The sequence below is a fragment of the Erinaceus europaeus genome, chromosome 17, assembly GCF_950295315.1.
Source record: "Erinaceus europaeus chromosome 17, mEriEur2.1, whole genome shotgun sequence".
NCBI classification, from domain to species: domain Eukaryota; kingdom Metazoa; phylum Chordata; class Mammalia; order Eulipotyphla; family Erinaceidae; genus Erinaceus; species Erinaceus europaeus.
The window spans coordinates 3,839,486-3,859,811 of NC_080178.1; the positions used below are offsets into that span (position 1 = coordinate 3,839,486).

The window sequence follows — 20,326 nt, forward strand, 5'->3', positions numbered from 1 at the left end:
GGTTCAAGCTTTTAGGTTTAATCCTCTAGCCACTGCATAGGGCCTCAATATTATTATTATTATTATTATTATTATTATTATTTTGCCTCCAGGGTTATTACTGGGACCCGTTGCCTGCAATATGAATCCACTGCTCCTGGAGGCTATTTTTTCCTTTTTGTTGCCCTAGTTGTTTATCGTTGTTGTTATTATTGTTGTTATTGCTGTCAATGTTGGATAGGATAGAGAGAAATAGAGACAGGAGGGGAAGACAGAGAGGGGGAGAGAAACATAGAAACCTGCAGATTGGGAGCCGGGCTGTAGCGCAGCAGTTTAAGTGCAGGTGGCGCAAAGCACAAGGACGGGCGTAAGGATCCCAGTTCGAGCCCGGGCTCCCCACCTGTAGGGGAGTCGCTTCACAAGCGGTGAAGCAGGTCTGCAGGTGTCTGTCTTTCTCTCCCCCTCTCTGTCTTCCCCTCCTCTCTCCATTTCTCTCTGTCCTACCTAACAACAACTACATCAATAATAACTACAACAATAAAACAACAAGGGAAACAAAGGGGAATAAATAAATATAAAAAAAAGAAAGAAAGAAAGAAAAGAAACCTGCCGATCTACTTCACTGCTTGTGAAGTGACTCCCCCTAAAGGTGGGGAGCCAGAGTTCAAACCAGGATCCTTACACTGGTCTTTTCTTTCTTTCTTTTGTAAAGAATTTATTTATTTACTTATGAGAAAGATAGGAGGAGAGAGAGAAAGAACTAGACATCACTCTGGTACATGTGCTGCCGGGGATTGAACTTGGGACCTCATGCCTGAGAGTCCGATGCTTTATCCACTGTACCACCTCCCGGACCACATACACTGGTCTTTGCGCTTTGCCCCATGTGTGCTTAACCCACTGCGCTACTGCCCAGCTCCCTCAATATATATATGTATGCATTTTATTTTATTTATTTATTTGCCTTTTATTTATTTATTTTATTTATTGCTTGGGCTCGGTGGCTGCACTACAAATCCACTGCTCCTGGAGGCTACCTTTTTCCTTTTGTTGCCCTTGTTGTTTATCGTTGTTGTTATTATTATTGTTGTTGATATTGCTATCGTTGTTGTTGGATAGGACAGAAAGAAATGGAGAGAGGAGTGGTCCGGGAGGTGGCGCAGTGGATAGAGCATTGGACTCTCAAGCATGAGGTTCTGAGTTCGATCCCTGGCAGCACATGTACCTGAATGATGGCTGGTTCATTCTCTCTCCTATCTTTTCTCATGAATAAACAAATAAATAAATTCTAAAAAAAAGAAAAGAAAAGAAAAGAAAAGAAATGGAAAGAGGAGGGGAAGACAGAGGGGGGAGAGAAAGACAGACACCTGCAGACCTGCTTCACCGCCTGTGAAGCGAACAGCCTGCAAACGGGGAGCCGGGGGCTCGAACCGGGGTCCTTACACTGGTCCTTGAGCTTTGGGCCATGTGCGCTTCTCTTTCTCTCTCCTTATCTCTTCCCTCTCAATTTATTTTATTTTATTTTTTAGTGGTTTTTTTTTTTTTTTTCCCTCCAGGGTTATTGCTGGGCTCGGTGCCTGCACCATGAATCCACCGCTCCTGGAGGCCATTTTTCCCCCTTTTTGTTGCCCTAGTTGTTGCAGCCTCGTTATTATTGCCATTGTTGACGTTGCTTTGTTGTTGGATAGGACAGAGAGAAATGGAGAGAGGAGGGGAAGACAGAGAGAGGGGGAGAGAAAGACAGACACCTGCAGACCTGCTTCACCGCCTGTGAAGCGACTCCCCTGCAGGTGGAGAGCCGGGGGCTCGAACCGGGATCCTTATGCCGGTCCCTGCGCTTTGCGCCACGTGCGCTTAACCCACTGCGCCACTGCCCGACTCCCTTTTAGTGGTTTTTTAATATTTATTCCCTTTTGTTGCCTTGTTGTTTTATTGATGTAGTTATTATTGTTGTTGTTATTGTTGGATAGGACAGAGAGAAATGGAGAGAGGAGAGGAAGACAGAGACGGGGGCAGGCATGGTACAGGAGATGGCACAATGGATGGGGCATTGAACTCGCAAGCGTGAGGTCCTGAGTTCGATTCCAGGCAGCATATGTACCAGAGTGATGTCTGGTTCTTTCTCTCTCTTTTCCTTTCTTTCTCATTAATTAATAAATAAAATCTTAAATAAAAGAAGGGGGAAAGAAAGTTCACTCCCATGTCAAGGTGATGCTGCAGACCTGCTTCACCGCCTGAGAAGTGACCCCCCTGCAGGTGGGGAGCTGGGGGCTGGAACCGGGATCCATACACCGGACCTTGTGCTTTGCGCCACCTGCGCTTAACCCGCTGTGCTACCGCCCGACTCCCTTTATTTTCTTTTTTATCAGAGCACTGCTCAGCACTGGTTTATGGAGGTACTGGGGATTGAACCTGAGACCTAGGAACCTCAGACATCTTTTTGCATAAGCACTATGCTATCTCCCCAGTCTCCTTTTCAATCTGCCAAAAAATAAAATAAAATAAAAATGGCTGCTGGGAGTGGTGGATTTGAAGTTTAGCCATAAAGCCCCAAATGATAACCCCGGTGACAAAACAAACACAGAGAGACAAAAAAACAAAACAAACAAACAAACAAAAACCATGAAATGCCAGACTTGTTTCCCTTGCCAGGATCACTCCTGCGTCAAGGCAACAGTCTGACACTCTTTCATTAATAAGTAGACAAACCTTTTCAAAAGAGTTGTTTACTGACGTGAGAGAAAGGAGAGGGGAAAGAGAAGAGAGAGAACCAGAATATTTTCTGGCTCCGAGCAGCTCCAGCACCAGGCTGGGCTAAGGCGGTAACACTTCTCCTCTTAAACCCTTCGGCAGTGCTCAGGGCTTCCTCTAGCTCCACGCCGGGCATCTCTCAGCCCCTGGTGGTCCCCTTAGCCCTCTGCAAAGTGTCCCCAAGCTACTCTCATGACGGAGTAGCTGTTTGGATGTTGTCACCCGACCCCTCCCTCCACCCCGAGTCCCATCACCTCACAGAGGCCTGATGCCTCCCAGCACCCTCTTTGCTCAGTCCTGCTGTCCTGTGCCTCCTCCCTGTCCCTGGAATGTCCTAGAAGAGCTGTGCCCCCCAGAACTCCAGAACCAGAGTCTTGTATGGTCCCCTGGGTCACCTGCCAGACTCCTGGCCCTCCTCAGTCTCCAGGTCAGAAGTCCTTTGCCTCCCAGCCCCCAGGTCGGTCCCACCAGCACTGGCTCAGCTGAAGTCACTCGACATGGATGGGGTTGGCTGGTCACCTGTCCTTCTCCCCAGGACAGACGCTCCAAGGGGTGGGGATGGGCTTTCTCAGCCACAGTTTGGTGTGTGGTTGGTCTTGGCTTGTTCACTGGGAGGTCCTCAAATCCCCACTTCTTTTTTCTTTTTTCTTGTCTGCTTATTGTTGTTGTTGCTTTTTAATTGTCACCAGGGTTATTGCTGGGGCTTGGTGCCAGCAATCTGAATCCACTACTCCTAGTGGCCATGTTTCCTTTTTTTTTTTTCCTCCCGTCTTCTAATTTTTATTAGGACAGAGAGAAATAGAGAGAGTAGGGGGAGATAGGGATAGAGAAAGATAGACACCTGCAGACCTGTGTGACAGGTCCCTTGCAGGTAGGGAGCAGGGGCGCTATCCCGGGTCTAGAGTTTGATGTGTGCTCAACCTGGTGCCCCACTGCCCAGCCCCCTATTTTCTCTCTCTTTTAAAAATATTTATTTTTCCTTTTGTTGCCCTTGTTTTTTATTGTTGTTGTAGTCATTATTATTGTTGTTATTGATGTCATCGTTGTTAGATAGGACAGAGAGAAATGGAGAGACGAGGGGAAGACAGAGGGGGGGAGAAAAATAGACACCTGCAGACCTGCTTCACCCCTTGTGAAGTGACTCCCCTGCCGGTGGGGAGCCGGGGCTCAAACCAGGATCCTCACAGCGGTCCTTGCGCTTTGCACCACGTGCGCTTAACCTGCTGTGCTACCGCCCGACTCTTCCAGCCCCCTATTTTATTTTATTTATTTATTTTTTTGAGCTGGGGCCTTGCACATCCAACATTTCAACCCTCCAGGCCACCCTTTCACTCATACAGAAAGAAACAACTAGGGAGAGACACCACACAGCACTAAAACTTTCTCTGGTGCCAGAGCCCCTCCCATCTGGTGCCAGGGTTCAAACCTGGGTCTTGCTCAAGACAAGGCAGGCACCCTAGACAAGTGAGATTTTCAGCCCCAGGTCCTCATTTCACAGAGAGGGAAACTGAGGCTCAGTGGGATGAGGACACACCCCCCTCCCTGGACTCCAGGCCCCCCAAGATCTGCTCTGGCAGAAGAGACCCATGCTTGGAGAGTAAGGGGAAACACCAGAAAGTATAGTCTGCGGAGGTGTGTGCAGGGCCCCCTAGGGACATGAGGTTTGGTCCCCTGCTGCCTCCTCCAGGCTGAGTGACTCAGTCTGGGGTCCCCATCAACACTACCCTTCCCAGTGAAACACATCAAGTCCCTACCAAATAAAGGTTCAGGTTCTTGTTTAGGTGTGTCTGTGGTCTGTCCTGAAGCCATCCCCTCCTCCGAGCCAGATGCCACCGGAGAGCCTTTGGCGTCACTTGGCAATGCCCCCGTCACACTACCCACCCCCAGCTGAGTTCTCTGAGTCACAGGCCGGATCCTGGGGTCTCCTGGCCAGGGCCCAGCCGCTACCAGATCACTGTAGTCACCCACCTTGTCCCCACACCTGGGGACAGGCTTGGCACATCTCCAGGCTTGGCCTCCCTAGGGGCGCCTCCCAAGTCCCTGCCACCCCCTGCCACCCCTTGCCCGGGCCCTCCGGTGCCCCTCCCCAGCCCCCTGAGCCCTACAGCCGCGCCCCCCTCCTCCAGGCTGTTAGCCTGGGAAGGGGGCCAGGCCCTGAGCTCAGAGCTCGGCGATTCCAGAGTGTCTGAGGCCCAGAGCCAGCGCCGCCAGCCCGGCCAGACAGGGCCAGGGAGGGGGTGCAGGGTGGGCACCGGGGCCAGCACAGGGCTGGGGGAGGCCGGGCTTCCAGCTTTGTTCTTTCTGCTTCTCTTCGGACACCCCCCCCCAACGGGGCGGGCGGCCTGGGGAGGAGCGGGGAGGGGTGTATCCTGGGACCTCTCTGAGCCCCAGGCGAAAGGGCACCCCCTCCTGGAGTCCTCGCCTGTAAGGGAGGGTACTTAGCGCTAAGTACTAGTGTGAAGGGGCTTGGGGTCCTGAGACCCCTCTGCAGCGGGGGAGGCTGAAGCGGGGCGGGGGCTCGGCTACGGTCCCCCCCCCCCCGCCTCCCACGCCCGGGTCTCCTCCCCCAGCCTCGGTTTCCCGCCCGGGGGCGGCCTCCCGCCCCGCCCGGAGGAATCTGGCGCGCTCGGCGGGCGGGCGGCGCTCCCAGGTGAGGGCGGCGGGTTCCGGGGGGGCGGGCATCTGGGGTGGGGACCGCCCCCGGCCTCCTCCTCCTCCCGACGGCCGCGGCGACGCTGCAAACCCAGAGAAAAGGGGAGAACGGCGTCTTCTGGCCCGGGGCCAGCGGCCCAGCCCCCGCCGCCGCCGCCGCCGCCGCCGAGCAGCCAGGACAACAACTGCGCCCGCCGGCCTCCGCGCCTCCCGCACCCGCTCGGCTCCGGGGGACTGCGCCGCCGCCCCTGCCTCCTCGCCCCCCGCGCCTGCCCGGGCCCTGCGCCCCGGATGCCCGGCCGGGCCCCTGAGATGCGCGGGGCGGGCGCGGCGGGGCTGCTGGCGCTGCTGCTGCTGCTGGGCCCGGGCGGCGGGGCCGAGGCGGGGCCGGCGGGCGAGCGGGGCGCCGGCGGGGGCGGGGCGCTGGCCCGCGAGCGCTTCAAGGTGGTCTTCGCGCCCGTCATCTGCAAGCGGACCTGCCTCAAGGGCCAGTGTCGCGACAGCTGCCAGCAGGGCTCCAACATGACGCTCATCGGCGAGAACGGCCACAGCGCGGACACGCTCACCGGCTCCGGCTTCCGCGTGGGTGAGACGGGGGTCCCGGGGGAGTGGGCGCCGGAGGGGGCCGGGCCGGGCCCGAGCTCCGAGGACCCGGGCCACCCGGGCGGCAGGAGCCTTGGGGTGCTGCCGTCCTGCCATCAGTGTTGGGGGGGCGTTTCTGGAGGTCTGGGCAACTTTGTGGGGTGGGTGGGGGGTCGAGGCCTTAAGGTGCGGGGTTCCTGGGAGGGACTGACCGGTGGCACAGGTCCCAGGCTGGGTTCTGAGACCCGGCCAGGGGTACGCAGGAGGGGTTTTGAGAGTGGAGAGTTGGGCTCAGAGGACTCAGAAAAGGGGGGTGACTATGCCCCCCTGAACAAACTGGCAGGAAGAAGCAGGAAGAGTCTTTGTAAAGTGTCTGGAGTTAGAGCCAGCCGACACCTGCGTCCTGGGCGGGAGCCAGAACTGGGCAGGGTCTGCATGGCAGGGCATTGAGGCCCAAGAAGGGGGTGCAGGCCTGGAGGGGGGGTGGTTTGGGTCCTCCGCACCCCTCTTTCCCAGAGCTCCGTGGGTACCAGCTCACTCAGCTGCTCTGCCCAGCAGGCACCCAGCAACCCCTCCCAAGGCCTTATGACTCCCTAGTGACCCCAAGTCCACCTGGTGCGCACCCCTGCCCCAGCCTCTGTTGGAAGGGCCAGGCCTGGGGCCTGCTCTGCCCCACCAGGGCCCCGAGGGTCAGGCTGGGGGAGGTGGCCCAGCAGTAATTACCCTCCGGGCCAGGGTAATTAGGCTGGGCCCAGGGTGGCACCAACCAAACAGCCCCCTTACACATTCCCAGCTTCACATGCCACTCAGAACACAGCGGCCCGGGGCATGTGTGTGTGTGTGTGTAAGTAACCCTGCTCTGTGTTGTCTCTTGAGTGTTCCCAGTCATTCTGGGTGTGTCGTGTCAGGACAAGGCTGTGTGCTGTGTCCGTGTGTGTGTGAGCGGATATGTGCCCGGTCTCCCAGGCCCCCGTCACCCTCTTCTCTGCCCACGTCCCTCAGGCTCAGTGCCCAGGCCATAGTGGGCGGGTGTCACGGGGAGGTCATCCTCACCACTGGGGCTGACTCACTGGGAGGCAGGAAGGAGAGGATCCTGCCTCCCCCGGCCCGGACACACCTCTCCTGTCCCCAGAATCCGGCCCTCAGAGACAGGCAGGATGAGCCAGGCTGGGTGTGCAGAGCCGGTGCCCCAGGGCCAGGCAGGAGGGGTGCAGCCACCTTTCCATCCAAGCGTCGGGGACCGGCTGGGGCCTGAGGTGGACCCTGGGCTGGATGTCCCCCTCTTACTCAACCACCCCCTGGCCCATCATCCCCTGGCCCTCCTCAGGCTCTGCACTGAGCACCCTTCATGGTGGCAGCAGTCTTGACTGTAACAAGTGCAGTACCAGGCCGAGCTGGTGTGGGAGGGGGTGCACACTGGGACAGGGGGCAGTGGTTGGGGAACACTCAACATATGAGTCAAGATGCCAGAAGCCAGAAGCCAGCATGAGGACCAGGCTTTGGGCAACCTGGAAGGTAGATTCTGTGTGTGTGTGTGTGTGTGTGTGTGTGTGTGTGTGTGTGTGTGTGTGTGTGAGAAAATCACAGCTTGCCAGGGAGGCAGAGGGCAAGCAGGGGCACCGGGGGTGTTCCCGAGCCCTGACCGGCCCCCCTCCGCAGTGGTGTGCCCTCTGCCCTGCATGAACGGCGGCCAGTGCTCCTCACGCAACCAGTGCCTGTGTCCCCCGGACTTCACGGGACGCTTCTGCCAGGTGCCCGCCGGAGGAGGGGCTGGCGGGGGCGCCGGGGGTTCGGGCCCGGGGCTGAGCCGGGCCGGCCCGGTGGCCCCCGGTGCACTGCCGCCCCTGGCTGCGGAGGCCGAGTCCGTGGCCAGCAAGCACGCCATCTACGCGGTGCAGGTGATCGCGGACCCGCCCGGCCCGGGTGAGGGTCCCCCGGCCCAGCACGCCGCCTTCCTGGTGCCGCTCGGGCCCGGACAGGTCTCAGCGGAAGGTACTGGACCCACCCAGGCGGACCCCCAGCCACGCCAGGGAGGCCGAGGGGGCGGGGCGGGACCAACCTGCCCCGCCCCGCCCCCAGTGCAGGCCCCGCCCCCCGTGGTGAACGTGCGCGTGCACCACCCGCCCGAGGCCTCCGTGCAGGTGCATCGCATTGAGGGCTCCCCGGCCGAGGGCGCGGCCCCCGCCCAGCACCTGCTGCAGCACCCCAAGCCCCCGCATCCGCGGCCACCCACCCAGAAGCCCCTAGGCCGCTGCTTCCAGGACACGCTGCCTAAGCACCCCGTGAGTGCATCCACGCACCCCGATTGCTCAAAACTAGGAACTGGGGGGAGGGGGCTGGGCCACCTGTGACCATATACCACCTCCTCACAGTGTGGCAGCAACCCTCTCCCCGGCCTCACCAAGCAGGAGGACTGTTGCGGGAGCATCGGCACCGCCTGGGGCCAGAGCAAATGCCACAAGTGTCCCCAGCTGCAGTGTGAGTGCTGGGGCTCCGGGACACCCCGGCAGCCTGTACCCTGCACCCCCGTGCAGCCCCAGCCTCTCACTGCCCAGCAAAGTCCTGTGGACCAGCCACTGCTCCCACCCCAGTGCTCGTCCTCCCTCCCTGCAGCCCCCCACACCCCCTCTCTCTGCAGACACTGGGGTGCAGAAGCCGGGGCCTGTGCGTGGAGAGGTGGGTGCAGATTGCCCCCAGGGCTACAAGAGACTCAACAACGCCCACTGCCAGGGTACGGGAGACTGGCGGCAAGGGCGGCCTGTTGTCACCTGAGTGAAGGAGGGAGGAGGTAGGGCTGGGGCAGGACTCAGGTTCTGGGACCGTGACCCCGACTTTTCTCTTTCCCCAGATATCAATGAGTGCGCCATGCCGGGCCTGTGTCGCCACGGTGACTGCCTCAATAACCCTGGCTCCTACCGCTGCATCTGCCCACCAGGCCACAGCCTTGGTCCCTCCCGCACACAGTGCATTGGTGAGATTGGATGTGTGTGGGGGTCCTGGGGGAACAACCACAGAGGTCAGGCTGCAGAAAGGTACCCAGTGGCAAGACCCAGAGTAGACAAGGCAGGGCAATGGGGTCTGAGTCACAGGAGGTCTTTGGAGCCAGGGTCCTTGAAGATCAAGGCTTGATGCATATGAGGGGGAGGGCCTAGAGCAGCTAGGATCAGGAGTCAGGGATCCGTAGGATCCTGGGTCATATAGGGTCAGGGGTCACGAGAGGATAAGGGCTGTCTGGGGCAGGGGGCAAGGTCTGGGGCAGCTGGGGGGCAGGGGCCATGGGCGGAGGCTAGACCCTCAAGCCCGTGCCCCCCCTCCCCCCTCCCCACCCCGCTGATGCCGCAGCGGACAAGCCGGAGGAGAAGAGCCTATGTTTCCGCCTGGTGAGCTCCGAGCACCAGTGCCAGCACCCACTGAACACACGCCTTACCCGCCAGCTCTGCTGCTGTAGCGTTGGCAAGGCCTGGGGCGCGAGGTGCCAGCGCTGTCCAGCCGACGGCACCGGTGAGCCTGGGACGTGGGTGTGGGGGTCTGTCTGTCTGTCCTGGAAACACTCACCTCTCTCCCTCACACCCCTGCCCTGGCTACAGCTGCTTTCAAGGAGATCTGCCCAGCTGGGAAGGGCTACCACATCCTCACGTCCCACCAGACGCTCACCATCCAGGGTGAGAGTGACTTTTCCTTGTTCCTGCACCCGGACGGGCCACCCAAGCCCCAGCAGCTCCCCGACAGCCCCAGCCGGGCACCACCGCCTGAGGACACAGAGGGAGAGAAAGGTGTGGCCTGACTCCTGCTACCCAGGCAGAGCCGGATCCCTGGACGGAATCTCTGATCCACAGACAGGACCCTTCTTCCTAGTCCCTGATCTCCACACTGACCACTCCTAGAGCTGCCCGATCGATGCCTCAAACCAAGTGTGTCACCACAGGACTGAGCACCAATGGGAGGGACCTGACTGGCTATTTGCCCTCCAGACATATATTCATGCCAGAACCCTTTTGATTTCTTCTTTCTGTTGCCATCAGGGTTATTTCTGGGACTTGGTTTCTGCATGGTGAATCCACTGCTCCCCGTGGCCATTCTTTTCCTTTTCCTTTTATTTGATAGAGAGAAATTGAGAGGACAGAGAAAGGGGGACAGAGAAAGAAATACACCTACAGATCCACTTCACCGCTTGTGAAGCTTCCCCTGTGCAAGTGGGGAGTGGGGGCTTGAATCCTGGTTCTTGCACATGGTAGTGTGTGCACTCAACCAAATGTGTTAATGCCCACTCCACCTTTTTTTTAAAAAAAAAAACAACTGTATTTAATTTGATAGGACAGAGAGACATTTAGAGAGAAAGGGACAGGGAGAGAGAGAGTGAGACACCTGCAGCTCTGCTTCACCACTTGTGAAGCTCTCCCCCTGCAGGTGGGGACCTGGGGCTCGAACCTGGGTCCTTGCCCGTGGCAATGTGTGCACTTAGTTGAGCCACTGCCTGTCTGGCTCTTGCTTTTTTTTTTTTTTGCCTCCAGGGTTATTGCTGGGGCTCAGTGCCTGCACCATGAATCCACTGCTCCTGGAGGCCATTTTTTTCCCTTTTGTTGCCCTTGTTGTAGCCTTGTTGTGGTTGGCTCTTCTTTTTTTCTGTTCATTTTATTTTCACAAGAAAGAAACTGAGAAGGGAGAGGGAGAAAAGAGAGGCACTTGCAGCACTACTCAGTGAAGTGTGCTACTTCTGAAGATTCCCCCCTGTAGATGGGGACCTGGGCCTTGAACATGGACCCTTTTGATTTCTTTTTTTCTTAAGATCTTATTTACTAGTGAGAAAGCTAGGAGGAGAGAGAAAGAACCAGAACCAGACATCACTCTGGTACTTGTGCTGCTGGGGATTGAACTCGGGACCTCATGCTTGAGAATCCAATGATTTATCCACTGAGCCACCGCCTGGACCCTTTTAACTTCTAGACGAAGGCATTGATCCTGTCCAAACGGTGCCCCAAACCTGACCCTATGACCCCCCTACCCAGGGATCTGACCCTGGCTAGGACCTCCTACGCCGTGATCTATGTCCCGAGGAGCTCTACCTCCATGGCGCCCCAGAACTGTCCCCCTGACCCCTGGTGTGGCCCTTGACTCAGGGTCAAGGAGACCCTAAGCAAAGATGCCCAAGGTGGCACCCCAAACTGGACTCTTCCCCCGCCCAGCACTTAGTGACCGCTGTCTTTCCCTTCTAGGGGTGAGCACAGACTCGGTGAGTATAGGAGCCCAGGCGGGAGGGGCAGGGGCCGCCGCCGAGAAGGGGCTCGAGCTGCTGTCACCCGCAGCCCGCCATGCAGGAGCAGTCAGTGCAGCACAGCCACCCGACCGCCACCACGTCCCCCGCCCGGCCCTACCCCGGTGAGTTGACCTGGGCGGCCACTGCTGGCGCCAGTGCACAGCCTAGCCGCCTGGGGGAGGTGGAGCCTGGCAGGTGGTCAGCGGGGAGAAGGACGGCCGCCTCAGGGCCCACCCTCTTCACTCCACCCTGCAGAGCCCATTTCCCGGCCCTCACCACCCACCATGCGTTGGTTCTTGCCGGACCTGCCTCCATCGCGGAGCGCAGTGGAGATCGCCCCGACTCAGGTCACAGGTAAGGCCACGCCCACTGCGGGAAACCACGCCCACGGCGGGGAGCCACGCCCCTCATTCCTCCTCCTTCTAGCGTTTGCCCTTCTTCCGTAGCCAGTCAACAGGTCAGGTTGAAAGCTTTCAGGAGCTGTTTGTTCCTGGCTTTGAAAGTGACTGGGATCCATGTGGATTCAGTCGGCTAGGAAGGATCGTCAGTTTCCCCAATGAATGGGTACTCACGGGATGCACCAGAGAAGGTCGATCCAATGCATCCCTCACTCCTGAGCGTATAGAGCAGAGAGACCTCCTCTTCCCTCAAATCCCATATTATCGTGGCCAGCTCTGTCTATCTATCCCTCATGTAACAAAGGTTTCTGAGCTGGGGAGGTAGTAATAATAGTTGTGCAAAAAGACTTCAGTGCCTGAGGCCCTCAAGTGCCAGGTCCAATTCCTGCACTATCATAAGGCAGAGCTGAGCAGCGCTCTGGTAAAAATAAATAAGTAAATAAAATGATAAATTTTTAAGAATAATTTGATTTAACCTACTCTTAAAATATTTATTTCAAAAAAATATTTCATAAGATAGATAAGAGAGGAGAAAGATCAGAGCAGCACTCTGGCATATGCTGCGCTGGGAATTGAACTCAGGACCTCATGTTTGCAAGCCCAAAGTTCTACAGCTATGCCGCCTTCCAGGCTGCTCAGCAAGCACCTCCCATGTGCCAGGTGCTGTTTAAGTGCTGGCGGGAGGTGTGCACAGCAGTAAGCAAAACAAACACAGTCAGTCCTCCTTTCTTGCAGAGTTAGAGAGGGGAAATCCATGTGTCTCATCCATCAGGAAAAGCAGGACAGCCAGGGGCTGCAGTATTCCACAGGGTGGGGTTGAGGCTCCGAGCAGGGCTGGAATGGTTTCCGGGAGTTGAGGAGGAGTGGAGAGGAGTGAGTGTGCACACTGAGGAACGGATGATGCCAAGCCCAGCATGGGGAAAGGCGTGGAGACACCAGGAAGGAGAAACCACACACAGATGGGCGCTTCTGAGCCAGGGGAAGGAGTCCTGTGGAGAGGCTTGGGTCTGGTCCCAAAGGCTGTGGGAAGCATCTGCCTGGGTTTCGGGCATCGCAGTAATTGCCATCCATGGCTGAGCAGTCCCCAGTGCCCAGGCTGCCTACGGGACTGGAGTTACTATGAAGTATCGCTTAACCGGCTCAGACTGTGTGGTGGGCTCCGTCTTCCAGATGAGAAACCCAAGGCTCAGAGAGGTTGGTAACTTGCCCCAGGTCACACAGCTGAATCAGTCTCAAGCCTGGATCCCTGGATGTGGGCTCCAATGTCACTACCACCACCAGCGAGCCTGGGAGGTTCTCCAGGGTGGGCCCGAGGGCAGTCAAGGAAGAGACACCTGGGGCGGCAGGAAGGACAGGGCATTCAGAATGCCCAGGGAGAGGAAGAGGGGGCAGCCTGCTGAAGTCCAATGGCCGGCTGTGTTGGTGGTGGGGCCAAGTTCTGCACCAAGACGTGTGTGTGTGTGTGTGTGTGTGTGTGTGTGTGTGTGTGTGTTCATGTACACACAAAAGAGGGAGAGAGGAAGCAGGGCATCCTGGGACTGGGGACAAAGAGGGTGAGGTCCTTCTATGAAGAACCCAATCTGAGTTCCTGGGATGACAGCTCCTGCCCACCTAGGGGCGGGTGTGTGTGTTAATTACTCAGGAATGGGAGTAGGGTGGAGCTTGAGTGCCTGAGTCTGGCACTCTCTGGGCTAGAGAACATAAGCATGACTAAGGTTGCAGGGCTTGAAATATTAAGGTGACTGGGGGTAGGTAGGTGGTTTCAGAGCCCTTGAGTATGGGGTGCTGGAGTGACTGAGGGAGCCTGCGGGGGAAGTACTTGAATTGGGGTGCAGACAGGGGCTCAGGGCCTACGGGGTGTGGGAGATCGGGGTCATATTTCGGGCCACCTGGTGCGCCATACTGGGGTGATGTAGGAGCGAGGTATAGAAGTCCTGGATTGGGGGCCGGCCAGGCGTTAGCCCAGCGGGTTAAGTGCACATGGCTCCCCACCTGCAGGGGGGGGTCGCTTCATAAGGAGTGAAGCAGATCTGCAGGTGTTTATCTTTCTCTCCCCCCCTCCTCTCGATTTCTCTCTGTCCTGTCCAACAACAGCAGCAATAACAATAACAAGGGCAACAAATTGCGAAAAAAAAAAAAAAAAAGGCCCCCGGGAATAGTGGATTCGTAGTGCAGGCATGGAGCCCCGGCGAAAACCTAGAGGCAAAAAAAAGGTCCTAGGATTGGGGTGTGGGCCCCAGATCATCGGAAATTGGGGGACTGGGGGGATCCCAGAGTGAGCGCCCGCCCACCCCACCCGCAGAGACGGACGAGTGCCGGCTGAACCAGAACATCTGCGGCCACGGGGAGTGCGTGCCGGGCCCCACGGACTACTCCTGCCACTGCAACCCGGGCTACCGCTCACACCCGCAGCACCGCTACTGCGTGGGTGAGCGCGGGCGGGCCGCGGCGGGCAGGGTTCCCCGGCTCCGCACCCCGCTCACGCCAGCCACCCGTGTCCCCCGCAGACGTGAACGAGTGCGAGGCGGAGCCCTGCGGCGCCGGCCGCGGAATCTGCATGAACACCGGCGGCTCCTACAACTGCCACTGCAACCGCGGCTACCGCCTGCACGTGGGCGCCGGGGGGCGCTCGTGCGTGGGTGAGCGCGGGGCGGCGGCGGGCCGGCCGGCCGGCAGGGGGCGCCCCAGCGAGCGTGCAGTGACGCCGCGCCCCTCCCCGCCCTGCAGACCTGAACGAGTGCGCCAAGCCCCACCTGTGCGGCGACGGCGGCTTCTGCGTCAACTTCCCGGGACACTACAAGTGCAACTGCTACCCGGGCTACCGGCTCAAGGCGTCCCGGCCGCCCGTGTGCGAAGGTGGGGGAGACCCCGCAGACGGGTGTGTGTTGGGGGGAAGGGGCTGCCCTCCTTAGACCTGGGACGGGGACCCGGGAGGGAAATCCCCTTGATCCCCAGAGCACCTGGCCGGCCACGTCGTCCCCACACGGGTCCTCTTGCTTCTCCCTCCCCGCGCAGACATCGACGAGTGCCGGGACCCAAGCTCCTGTCCCGACGGCAAATGCGAGAACAGAGCGGGAAGCTTCAAGTGCATCGCCTGCAAACCGGGCTACCGCAGCCAGGGGGGCGGGGCCTGTCGCGGTGAGGGCGGGGCTGGCCCCAGATGGGGGCGGGGTCTGTCGCGGTGAGGGCGGGGCTGGCCCCAGATGGGGGCGGGGCCTGTCGCGGTGAAGGCAGAGCTGGCCCCGGGCGGGGGCGGGGTCTGTCGCGGTGAGGGCGGGGCTGGCCCCAGATGGGGGCGGGGCTAGGGCAGGGGCGGGCCCTGGAGGGCTAAGTGAAGGGTCATGGGGACTCGGGGGCGGAGCCTCCGGAAGCAGGCAGAGTGGAGTCCCACCCCTCGCGGTCCAGCCAGCGGGTCTTTGCCTCCGCAGATGTGAATGAGTGCGCTGAGGGCAGCCCCTGCTCACCGGGCTGGTGCGAGAACCTGCTGGGCTCCTTCCGCTGCACGTGCGCCCAGGGCTATGCGCCGGCGCCCGATGGCCACAGTTGCCAGGGTGAGCTCCCCGGTGTCCCCCCTACCTTCTCTGGGCGCTGAAGCTGGGGACTGGCATATCCTGTCTGTCAGAAGGAGGGAGGGAATTCACTCTCCGGTTCACTGATCCATTCGCTCATTTCCTGAATGAACTCGAGCAAGAGGCCACCTTCTTAGGAAGCAAGGCTTGGAACTGCGTTTACAGAAAGAGGGAGTGGGTGGTTCGTAGCCCCTTGCACTGGTATTCCTTAAGCACACTGAGAGGTGGCCAGGGCGGGCTGGAGAAACCCAAAGACTTAGACAGTGGAGTGCAACGCACAGAGCTTGGATAGAGTTCTGGTGGTCCTGGGAAACCCCTGAAAGACTGGGAAGAAGGGAGGCCAGAGCTGTCTCAAAGGATCAAGCAGACTCAGCCCAGATCTAGAGAAGCTGGGGAGGGAGAGGTGACCCCAGAGCCCTGTGGACTTGAGGTGGCCAGGGGCTGCGGTGGCGCAGGGGGGTAAGCGCACGTGGCACAAAGTGCAAGGAACAGCGTAAGGATCCTGGTTTGTTGCCCCGACTCCCCACCTGCGGGAGGGCTGTTTCACAAGCGGTAAAGCAGGTTTGCATGTGTCTTTCCCTCCCTCCTCTCTGGATTTCTCTCTGTCCTACCCAACAACAGCAATAACAACAATAACAAGAGCAACAAATGAGGGGGGGGCGAGTGGCCTGCAGGAACAGTGGATTTGCAGATTTGTTTTGTAGACATGAGCCCCAGCCATAACCCTGGAGGAAGAAAAAAAAAAGTTGGCTAGAAGCACAGAGCTGCCTCTGAAGGACTGTGGAAAAGGCTGTGTTCAGGCAGAACAGGAACACGGGGAGGGGGAGCTCTTCTGGGGGAAGGAAGGGGGCCCTGGCAAGTGGCAGGAGAAGTGACAGAAGCAGAGGGGGTTAGGAAGCCCAGGGACGGGCCAGTGCCTCCTGCTGTGAGGGTGCTCCAGCTTTGGCATTGAACAGGATGGTGGTCCGTGCCCACTTCTCTTGAGATCCTGGGCAGACCACCCCATCCGGGTCCTCTGACACCCAGTGTCCCACAGATGTGGATGAATGTGAGGCTGGGGACGTCTGTAACAATGGCCTCTGCACCAACACGCCGGGCTCATTTCAATGCCGGTGCCTCTCCGGCTACCATCTGTCAAGGGACCGTAGCCACTGTGAGGGTGAGAGCCCAGAGCTGGAGCTGCCCTGTCCCTCCCACCAACACTGAAGCCCAGGGATCCGTGGAAACCTGGCAGACATTGCTAGGTCCAGCCCCCATCTGGCTCCTGGAGGGGCCCGAGATGTGGGATCTGGGTTGGGGTGGGGGGACACTGACAGCCTTGAAGCCATCCCAAGACCCTCCATGTTTGCCATCCCTGCAGATATCTATGAGTGTGACTTCCCAGCAGCCTGTATCGGGGGTGACTGCATCAATACCAATGGCTCCTACCGATGTCTCTGTCCCCAGGGACACCGGCTGGTTGGTGGCAGGAAGTGCCAAGGTAGGGTACACGCTGTGCTTTTTTTTTTTTTTTTATAATTTTTAAAAAATATTCTCTTTTGTTGCCCTTGTTTTATTGTTGTAATTATTATTGTTGTTATTGATGTCGTTGTTGGATAGGACAGAGAACAATGGAGAGAGGAGGGGAAGACAGAGAGGGAGAGAAAGCAAGCGCTTTGCACCATATGCGCTTAACCTGCTGCACTACCGCCCGACTCCCACAAGCTATGCTTTTAAGAGAACCTAAACTAGGGTAACACAGCGGGTTAAGCGCACGTGGCGCAAAGCACAAGGACCGGCATAAGGATCCTGGTTCCAACCCCCAGCTCCCCACCTGCAGGGAGTCGCTTCATAAGCGGTGAAGCAGGTCTACAGGTGTCTGTCTCTCTCCGCCTCTGTCTCCCCTCCTCTCTCCATTTCTCTCTGTCCTACCCAACAATGACGACATCAATAACAATAATAACTACAACAATAAAACAAGGGCAACAAAAGGGAATAATAAATAAATGTTTTGAAAAGAGAGAGAGATCTCCTTAAAAAAGAGAACCTAAACTTGTGTGGGGCCTTTGAACCTCACCCCCAGGGAAAGGGGTCACTGCTTTCCCTCTGAGTTCTAACTCCTCTCCCCCTACCACCCCCCAGACATAGACGAGTGCAGCCAGGACCCGAGCCTGTGCCTTCCCCACGGGGCCTGTGAGAACCTGCAGGGCTCCTACGTGTGCGTCTGTGATGAGGGCTTCACACCCACCCAGGACCAACACGGCTGTGAGGGTGAGTGCCAGCCCTGACCCTCTGCAGACTAGACAGTGCCTGGGATTTGCAGCTGGGGTTTCTGGGATGTGTCCTGTCCATGAGGGAAGGGGACAGATCTCTGGCCTGGGAGTGGCTGTGGGGGGAGGACATGGACTCACAGTAAGGGTGGGGCCAGGAGAGGTGGGGGAGCAGAGGAAGAAGGGGCCCCTGAGCTGCTCGCCTCCCCCCACCCCCCAGAGCTGGAGCAGCCCCACCACAAGAAGGAGTGTTATCTGAACTTCGACGACACGGTGTTCTGCGACAGCGTGCTGGCCACCAACGTCACCCAGCAAGAGTGCTGCTGCTCGCTGGGCGCCGGCTGGGGAGACCACTGTGAAATCTACCCCTGCCCGGTCTACAGCTCAGGTCAGGACACGAGGCGGGGAGACAACCCTCCCTGGGTAGGTGGCCCAGGGGCCAGCCCGCCCGCGTTCAACCCTGCCGCCTCCTCCTTCCTTCCCCGCGGTTGCCCTTTCCTGCAGCTGAGTTCCACAGCCTCTGTCCCGACGGGAAGGGCTACACCCAGGACAACAACGTTGTCAACTACGGTATCCCGGCCCACCGAGGTAAGCCCCTGCCCCACCCGCTGAGCTGAGCTGTGCCCCTCCCCTCCCCTCCCCTCCCTGCGACAACAGGCTGGTAGGCCCCGCCCACCCGCCACCTGCCCCGCCCCTCCGCCAAGCCCCGCCCCCGGCTCGCTTCCCTAGGCATCCGGCTAAATGTAACGAAGCGAACTAGGTTCGCGCGGCCGGCCGGGACGAAGCTCACGCGCCGGGGGCGGAGTCATGTGCAAGACTCGCCCACACAGGGCGGATCTAGAGCCCTCCCAGCCCCGTCCGCAGCCCCCCAATCTAAAAGCCACACCCGAGTCGGTGAAGCCGACCCTTCGGGGCCGGCCCGGGTGAAGGGTCAGGAGGGTGGCGGCCACTCGGTTCGCGCGGCGTGTCCCCGCCGCAGACATCGACGAGTGCATCCTGTTCGGGGCGGAGATCTGCAAGGAGGGCAAGTGCGTGAACACGCAGCCGGGCTACGAGTGCTACTGCAAGCAGGGCTTCTACTATGACGGGAACTTGCTGGAGTGCGTGGGTGAGCGCGGCGGCCGGCCCGGCCAGGCTGCGGGAGGGCGGCCGGCCCCGGGCCCGCCCTCCACTCGGGCCTTTCCCTCCCGCAGACGTGGACGAGTGCCTGGACGAGTCCAACTGCCGCAACGGAGTGTGTGAGAACACGCGGGGCGGCTACCGCTGCGCCTGCACGCCCCCGGCCGAGTACAGCCCGGCGCAGCGCCAGTGTCTGAGCCCCGAGGAGATGGGTGCGCTGGCCGGGCTGCCGGCGGGGCCGGGGGGGGGGGGGGGGCAAGGGGGTGGCGACGGAGAGGGCCTGCGGTGACCGCCACCGTCTCGTCCCCTCGCGGCTGCCCGCAGACGTGGACGAGTGCCAGGATCCGGCCGCCTGCCGTCCAGGCCGCTGTGTCAACCTGCCCGGCTCCTACCGATGCGAATGTCGCTCGCCCTGGGTGCCCGGGCCCACGGGCCGCGACTGCCAGCTCCCCGAGAGTCCGGCCGGTGAGGGTCCTGCTGCCCGGGCGCCGGGGTCCTGCCAGCCAAGTGGGGTCCTGGTTGGCGGGAGCGTGGGTGGGCCGCCTCGCTTTGGGCTTCTCCCTGATGTCGCGGGTCCCCTCGCCCCGCAGAGCGCGCCCCGGAGCGGCGGGACGTGTGCTGGAGCCAGCGCGGGGAGGACGGCATGTGCGCGGGGCCCCTAGCCGGACCCGCCCTCACCTTCGACGACTGCTGCTGTCGCCAGGGCCGCGGCTGGGGAGCCCAGTGCCGTCCGTGCCCGCCACGGGGCGCCGGTGAGCCTGTCTGGGGGTGGGTGGGCCGTAAGGGGTCGTGGGGGGGGCGGGTGCAGAGACGTCGCTGACTGTCCCCCTCCAGGCCCCCAGTGCCCGACGTCGCAGAGCGAGAGCAATTCCTTCTGGGACACGAGCCCCCTGCTGCTGGGGAAGCCCCCGAGAGGTGAGTCGGGGAGGAGGGGGCAGAGGGGCGCGCTGGGCGGGCGGCTGTCGGCGAGTTGACCGCCCTGTTCTCCGCGGGCGCAGAGGACGACAGCTCGGAGGAGGACTCGGACGAGTGTCGCTGCGTGAGCGGGCGCTGCGTGCCGCGGCCCGGCGGCGCCGTGTGCGAGTGTCCCAGCGGCTTCCAGCTCGACGCCAGCAGGGGGCGCTGCGTGGGTGAGCCGGAGCTAGTGGGCGGGGCCTAGCGGGGCGCTGGGGGCGTAGACCAGGGGGCGGGGCCTAGCGGGGCGCTGACTAGCGGGGAGCTGAGGGCGTAGACCAGGGGGCGGGGCCTAGCGGGGCGCTGAGGGTGTAGGCCAGGGGGCGGGGCCTAGTGGGGAGCTGAGGGCGTAGACCAGGGGGCGGGGCCTAGCGTATACGGGGGGGGGGGGGGGGGGGCCGCAGCGGGCGCTGCGTGGGTGAGCCGGAGCTAGTGGGCGGGGCCTGGCGAGAGGGGCGGGGCTTCACAGCCCTGCATCCCGTCCCGGGTCGCTCCCCTCCCCGCAGACATAGACGAGTGTCGCGAGCTGAACCAGCGCGGGCTGCTGTGCAAGAGCGAGCGGTGCGTCAACACCAGCGGCTCCTTCCGCTGTGTCTGCAAAGCCGGCTTCGCGCGCAGCCGCCCCCACGGGGCCTGCGTCCCCCAGCGCCGCCGCTGACACGGCCGGACCCGGACCTGAGGCCGCCGCCACTGCACCCGGGCCAGCTCGGCCTCTGGCTTTGGCCCCACCCGGGGCTCGGCCGCCAGGACCGTGTCTGGGTCCAGCAGAGCCCCGGGCCCCCAGCCTCCTCCCCGAGGCTCAGAAACTGAAAGCCAGAC

General features: G+C 60.2%; 2 protein-coding genes across 2 annotated transcripts in view; one reads left to right on the plus strand and one right to left on the minus strand.

Moving 5' to 3' along the window:
• The window catches only part of PCNX3 (pecanex 3), a 108,082-nt gene extending 102,493 nt beyond the window's left edge, over window positions 1-5,589 (minus strand). Inside the window, exon 1 of the mRNA XM_060176066.1 lies at window positions 5,436-5,589. The gene's annotated coding sequence lies outside the window, so the exon portion shown is untranslated. The remainder of the gene's footprint in view (window positions 1-5,435) is intronic.
• Window positions 5,555-20,306, plus strand: LTBP3 (latent transforming growth factor beta binding protein 3). The gene is made up of 28 exons (XM_007518601.3): window positions 5,555-5,968; window positions 7,624-7,956; window positions 8,044-8,246; window positions 8,337-8,442; window positions 8,603-8,695; window positions 8,813-8,935; window positions 9,307-9,465; window positions 9,552-9,737; window positions 11,178-11,194; window positions 11,268-11,340; window positions 11,474-11,572; window positions 13,919-14,044; window positions 14,124-14,255; window positions 14,344-14,472; window positions 14,632-14,754; window positions 15,045-15,167; window positions 16,222-16,344; window positions 16,546-16,665; window positions 17,307-17,435; window positions 17,655-17,822; window positions 17,939-18,022; window positions 18,414-18,542; window positions 18,628-18,765; window positions 18,878-19,018; window positions 19,144-19,305; window positions 19,388-19,468; window positions 19,552-19,683; window positions 20,014-20,306. Exons 1-28 carry the CDS (start codon window positions 5,674-5,676, stop codon window positions 20,163-20,165), a joined length of 3,879 nt encoding a protein of 1,292 aa, XP_007518663.2. The 5' UTR covers window positions 5,555-5,673; the 3' UTR covers window positions 20,166-20,306.
• The last annotated feature ends 20 nt before the right edge of the window (window positions 20,307-20,326 follow it).

Bases quoted from the DNA above. Each gene is read 5' to 3' on its own strand.
- LTBP3 (XM_007518601.3), top strand. From the start codon at position 5,674: ATGCCCGGCCGGGCCCCTGAGATGCGCGGGGCGGGCGCGGCGGGGCTG. The intron at 18,766-18,877 runs GTGCGCTGGCCG...GGCTGCCCGCAG, and splicing joins TCTGAGCCCCGAGGAGATGG to ACGTGGACGAGTGCCAGGAT. The intron at 19,684-20,013 runs GTGAGCCGGAGC...CCCTCCCCGCAG, and splicing joins CAGCAGGGGGCGCTGCGTGG to ACATAGACGAGTGTCGCGAG.